This window comes from Sphaeramia orbicularis, chromosome 18, assembly GCF_902148855.1.
Source record: "Sphaeramia orbicularis chromosome 18, fSphaOr1.1, whole genome shotgun sequence".
Lineage (NCBI taxonomy): Eukaryota > Metazoa > Chordata > Actinopteri > Kurtiformes > Apogonidae > Sphaeramia > Sphaeramia orbicularis.
The window spans coordinates 15,614,343-15,620,992 of NC_043974.1; the positions used below are offsets into that span (position 1 = coordinate 15,614,343).

General features: G+C 36.0%; 1 protein-coding gene across 2 annotated transcripts in view; it reads right to left on the minus strand.

The window, feature by feature from the left end:
* Positions 1-5,952, minus strand: part of ehbp1l1a (EH domain binding protein 1-like 1a) — a 73,356-nt gene extending 67,404 nt beyond the window's left edge. For both annotated transcript variants that reach the window (XM_030161777.1, XM_030161776.1), the window contains exon 1: positions 5,645-5,952. In XM_030161777.1, the coding sequence (XP_030017637.1) occupies positions 5,645-5,748 (104 nt within the window). In that variant the 5' untranslated portion in view covers positions 5,749-5,952. The remainder of the gene's footprint in view (positions 1-5,644) is intronic.
* Between the last annotated feature and the right edge of the window lie 698 nt (positions 5,953-6,650).

The following is a 6,650-nucleotide window of genomic DNA, read 5'->3' on the forward strand; positions in this document are numbered from 1 at the left end:
TTGTTTGAGTTTCGTACTGGTAAAGCTGGATATTAAAACTTTATTTATCCAAATCCGAGGAAAGTTTGGTGATATAGTATTAGATCCTGTTCTGATTAAACAAAATTTGATTACTATTTGTGCATATATCTGGTGTAATGGAAATATTTTTTTCAAAAAAAGGAAACAAAAACAAAAAAAAAACACGACTTTGTTAACAGTATTGTGATATATTGCAATATATCGTATTGTGATCCTAGTTTTGCGATATGTATCGTATCGCTAAATTCTTGCCAATACACACCCCTAGTGTCAAGTCTTCTAATTTCAATGACTGTCATCATTTGTTTGCACATACAACTCATACCAGCACTCTTAGTACCATTACATACAACCACAAAAATTAAGCAAAATACAACAAAAACTGTTTCACTGTAAAAATAACTGATGAGTTTAGGCTATACAGGCTGTGATAATGTGACAGTGAAGGATTAGGCAAAAAAAAAGCAATCGGTTAGTGTTAGGAAAGTGTCATGTAAAGTGTTAAAATAAGAACATGATCACACAGTACAGCCGCTGAACAACAACAGGACGTAACTATAGATGGTAAAGAGCGTATTGGTCAGACAACGTATGACCTCGTTTTCAGCAGCAGTATTCATTACGTCACACTGAATGCATTGTTGTGTGCCTGAGAAAAGTGTATCAGTTCTCACACAGTCTGGCCGTGGATCTACAGTATGATAAGATTTTCCAGAAACAGAGGCATGTTCATACTGGTCGCTGTGTATAATGCATTTTTAACACCGCATAAACACAGTGACAGTAAGGTAGGCCACTATGCAAGCCAGGGCTGGAGGATTGGAAACACATGCTGGGTGCACCATGACTAATGATAATGGAATTAAAGACACTCCTGCAGGACCACGATCGGGGCCAAGTCTCTCCAGAGTGATTGATTTTAGCAGTTAAGAAGGATTTTATGAGTATTTTTGCTGAGATTAGAATTTTAAGCATGCAGCAAAAAGACATGCACATCAAAATTAAAAAAATAAAAATAAAAGAAATGGAAAAGATCTAAAGCATGTGTCACACTCATTTATATTCAGGGGCTACGTACAGTTCAATACAATCGCAACCAGTAAAATAATAGCATAATAACCTAAAAATAATGACAACTCCAAACTCTTCTCTATGTTTTAGAGTGAAAAAAGTAAAATTACATGAAGAAAATGTTCAGGTAAACAAAGTAGCATGAACAACCATGAAAACCTGGAATTTCTTAAGAAAAAAAGTGCAATTTTAACAACATTATCAATCAGTTTATCATGTACACATGTACATTACAACTTACAGATCACAGTGGATCCACAAATAAACAAAATATTCAATAACAGGCAGAATACTGGTAAAATCACACGTATTCCTTTTATTCATTTTACACTAAAACAAAGACAAAAATCTTGAGTTTTCATTATTCATAAGTTTATTATCATAGAATTTTAGTGAACTGAGTCAATTTGGATCATTTCAGTGTTTTGGATTTTTTATTTTTTTATGATGTGCTTGTCTTTTTGCTGCATGCTTCAAATTCTAATCACAGCAAAAATGCTCTTACAGTGATTTCACATGTCAGTATGAGTGCAAGTGCTGATCATTTCATCTATTATTCCATTTTCAGGACTTTATCAGAAGCCAAACTGCTCTCTCAAAGAAAAAAAAAAGTGCAATTACAACTGAACAATTCATAGTAAATACTTGCTTATAAGAAGGTGAGACAGAGAATGATTCATGAAGCACATAAAAAATACTGCTAGTTAATTTTCAAATAGATTGGTTCAACAGGGATTTACCAGGTAACTGAACTATAGGAGGAAGTATAGTGTTGTCTTCAATTCTTTTGCTTCTTATGAATTAAATATGAAGTACATTTGAACTGAAATGAGTTAATGTACATGCAGGGCTGTGTGATGTCTACAGCTGGAGCTCATGTTGAAGACACAGACGTCATGTGCTCAATTTAATGTCTGAGAATGAAGGATTTGAAACATCTGAACACGCGGTTTGGAAATACACAATACAGAGCTCATCTTTATATTCCACTATTCCTAGACAAACGCTTCGTAGAATCTAATTATTATGTATTTCTACACAACAGTTAAATTCTGACTGCATTTACGGCAAAAAAAGTGAATGACAACAGAATAGAGTAATGGAATAAATATAAATCAAATCAATCAAATCGGGCCTTTTCGGACATTTTGTCGCGAAGTGCATTGTGGGAATGGGAATTCCACGCAGTCACAGTAGCAACAAACATGGAAACAAGCTGTAGCTTTACCTTTAGCTACCACTATGGTGTAGAAGGGTTCAATCTGTCATATTTTTTGACGCATGCATGAATGAATGTCCCGATGGTTTTCTTTGTCTTTGGATATGCCAGTCCATGTATTAACAAATATCAAGTCCAACCGTTCAAAATAGGGCACAAACGTCATTCAAAATGCTCTCTATAAATAAACAAAATAGGCTACTTGACATAAAAAACACTGAAAACACTGACCAACTGAATTCAGACTTGGTCAGAAAATGGTTTGGGGCTGTCCTTACACACACCGCCCACGACACACAGCAGGTAAATGTAACCTCATAACCCATGATGAATTGCACATGTGGTCATCATCACAGCCACACTCACGAAACAATTATTAAATTAAGGTCAAAACAAAAAAGAGGAATAAACAAACAAAAATGTATTATGGCTCTAACACAAGCAATGAACCCGTGTCTACTACCGGGTCAGCAGAAATGGAAGGACTCACTGTAAGTCAGTTATCTTATAATACAGGGTGTGTGATCGTGAAAAACAATACTTAGACATTAGTTCATGGCATTTTGGGAATATGTTGTGTAGGTTTATCATACATGTACTGTAAGGAGTGAGTGAGCGGTGAGGGCGCTACCTTACCCTGTGTGCTCACAAGGCTTTGTATGATAAGTCTACACAATGACATATTCCCAAAATGCCATGAACTGATGTCTAAGTATTGTTTTTCACAATCACACACCCTGTATTATAAGATGATAATTGACTTACAGTGATTCCTTCCATTTCTTCTGACCCAGTAGCAGACATGGGTTCATTGCTTTTTGTCTCTGTGTTTGTTCCTGCTGCAGCTGTGTGGAATTCCCATGCCCATAATGCAGTTTGCGACAACATTTCCAAAAAGGCCCGAGTGACATATCGGTTTGGTAGGTAAACAAACGGACTGTTTGTGATGGAGTTATCTTTGAAGTTGTTCACTGTGAGGGAAGTGATTTAGGTGTGGAAGCACAGAAAGACTACACGATTACGTAGTGATAATTAGGCTATCACTGGGGTTTTACGAATTTGAAGAAAAATTAGCGATAAAAGTCATATGCTGCTTTAATGTACCGCAGTGAAATGAACATACACATTAACCCATAAAGACCCAAATATCCACCAGTGACTAAAAGCATCTACTGATTTAAAATGTTTAATACCTGTTGATCCTCTAAACCTATCAATACATAAAAATAATTGCTATAAAATATAGTCTGTTGTCTTTTCATGGTTAAAAGATATGACCCATTTGGACATTCAGAGGCTCCGTAGTTACCATGGAAACACTGTCATCTTCTACAAAATAGATTCAAAAGTAAAACCCATAGAGTTTGAGAAATAGCAGTGGATGGAGATGCTTGGTTTATGTTCAGTTGATGATATATTTTACTGAAAAAGTCACTTTTCCTCAAGTTTTCTCAGTTTTTTGTATGATAAACCTCAAATGTAATCTCAGCATGATGATTAATGTACCTGATCAGTCAATTTAACATAGGAAAATACCAGATTTTTACAGAAAAAAATGCAAACTATAGAAGATAATATTATAATAAATGGTGGTTAATCCCTTAAGAAAGGTTAAATAGAGAGCAGTGGCGATTTCTCATAGACTGCAAGGAAAGCTCAGCTTCCCCTAAAATTATGAAAATTAAATGGTCAAATATGTACGGTTATGTTGACAATTAATTGACTACAAATGTGTTAGAACATGTTCATCTCACAGACGAGTTCGTTCAGAATCAGCTTGGTCACAAATGGACTCGATGTTATTCACTTCTCATACATTCCCGTTGCGCTGTTTTCTTATTCGATCTCTGCTCAGTGCATTTGCCCGTAGACGCTCAGTGTCCATGCACTTTAATGGGACTGAGTGGAACAGTTTTTTTCATTGCCTCAAAACTGGACAGTAATTGGACAAATGCCACGATGTTGTCCCGCCCCCGGACGCTTGGCATCTCTGGGGGTGAATGGAGCTGTGGGCGGAGCTCGGCTGGGCTGGACGCCAGGCTTCCACGTGCTGATTGGAGGATCAGTCGAAAGGCTGAATCCCGTTTGACTGACAGCTATTTTGAGATCTCCTCCTTCACTGACACAGTTCAGTTTAATACCGTCACACATTCTGCTGTAAAATCCAGAGAGAAACCACTACGAAATTACTTGTTCATTTCTTGCACTGTAAATAAAACACACTTATTGTACTTCCTTGTTTCAATTCAACATAATTTCAGCGTTTTCTTGTTTAGTTGGTACGATAAGGTCACTGACCATTTTCTAAAGGGAACAGAGGGCCAAATTTATGTTTAAATAACTTGACTTTTTTTTATGTAAGCCGACAATGAGCTTCCCCTCTCTAAAAGATGAGCAGCCGCCACTGATAGAGAGGAAAAAAAAAACATTTGGGAAGTGCCATAAAAGTAGCGCTGGGTCTTTATGGGTTAATTCTGCAGTAATATGACTCCAAAAAATAATAGCTGAACTCTGCAGGGACCATTTTACTCACAGCGTCTACTTTTTCTTGTCATATTTTCAGTTTCATACTTTCACTTTAGTTTGTTTTTTTCAGCTGTTACTTATATTGGAGCATTTTCACAGCAATGAAATGATTAAAAATAAGTCTATAACATAAACAAACACATTAGTATCTGCATGTCTGACTGTGAGTGTGCCCCCAGAGATGAACATTTGTCTGGGGACTTAAAGCATGACTGTGCACTGTCCTACTTACCAGGATGCCACAGAACATAATAGTATCAACTAAGTCTAAATAAAAAAGGCAGAAGCGGAAGTAACGGGGCGTGTCCTAAACGCACCACTAAAACATATCAAGGTGCGTCACCACAGTTTGATAAAGACACTGGGCTACATCATGTCTGAACATATACACCACTGTTCCTCTGAGTCATTTTATTGGGGAAAAAAAAAAACATAAATCCAAATAATATCAGAGTTTGATCCAACAAACGATAAGAAGACAAATGATGTGTAGAAGTTACGCCAAGCAACTTCCGGTCCCATCTGGACTGATAGTAATAATAATGGAATAACATGTGGATTATTAGATAGCTGAAACTTTAGCTAAATATATAAAACAGAAAAAATACAGTGTAAGGTGGAAAACATAAAAAAGAGCCATTATATGTTGTTATTTTTGTCAAATGTCGAACATGATATGAATACATATTTTAATATTAGTGAATAAGGAAGGGCATCATTTTACTCTGCTGTCAGTACTTTAGTTTAGCCAAAATATGCACAAAACTTAACTATCAGCTCAAAACAAGCGCTGTAAAAATAACTTACCATTTATTGGTGCATTCTAGGATCAGTTCTTGAAAAGAAGCAGCGAATTGGAACTTGGCTGCTTTCTTTCCGACCCGCTGAAGCCGTTTCCAAACCGAAGTCATGGCCCCACGGACCAGTTAGTCTGTAACAAACACGACAAAAAATAACGACACGAAGCCCCACTCCTGTGTCCGAAAAAACGACAAAAGAAAAACACGGACTTCAGTCCACCTGCCCCACTGACAGTCCGCTGGGAAGATGAGAGACCCACTGTGGACACCGGCGTCCACTCCACAGACAGGCTGCAAAACAAACACACGCCTCTACTCCGGGCTAGCGGTAAGCTAACAGGGATAATAGCGGAAGTTAATGGCTGTGGATTTTCACAATAAAACAGAGGGCGGGGGTTTTATTTTATTTTATTATTTTATTCTATTTTTTAATTTTAGTTTTATTTTATTTTATTGTTTACTTTTTTTTTTTTTTTTTTTGACCCGCCACCCCCCCTCTTCAGGGGACAACTTTATTATTAACCCTTTCATGCACGAATAATGAGAATGTTAATCAAGATTTTTTTTCTTTATTCCTTTTTAGGCATTTAAAAACAATGAGATTACTTTTTTTTTTTTTTATTAAGCTATTTTTCATGGAGTTGCAAAAATGTGCGTTTAAGTTTTAACCCTTTCATGCACGAATTATGAGAACCTTAATCAAATTTTTTCCTGAGTGTTTTTATTCCTCTTTAGGCATGAAAACAACAATGTGATTGAAAATCTTCTTCTGAAAAATAAATTTAAAAATAAAATTAAATTAAAAAAAAAATTAAAAAAAAAAAAAAATTAAAATACATTAAAAAAGAAAAAAAGAAAAAAAAGAAATAAAATTCTTCTGAACCTATTTTTCATGAAGTTGCAAAAATATCCATTCAGCTGGACACCACACATTTAATTTTTGACACACAGAAACATGCATTCACTGATAAATTGTGTGAAAACTATGGGGAGGGCTTGTGATTCTGGGGGTT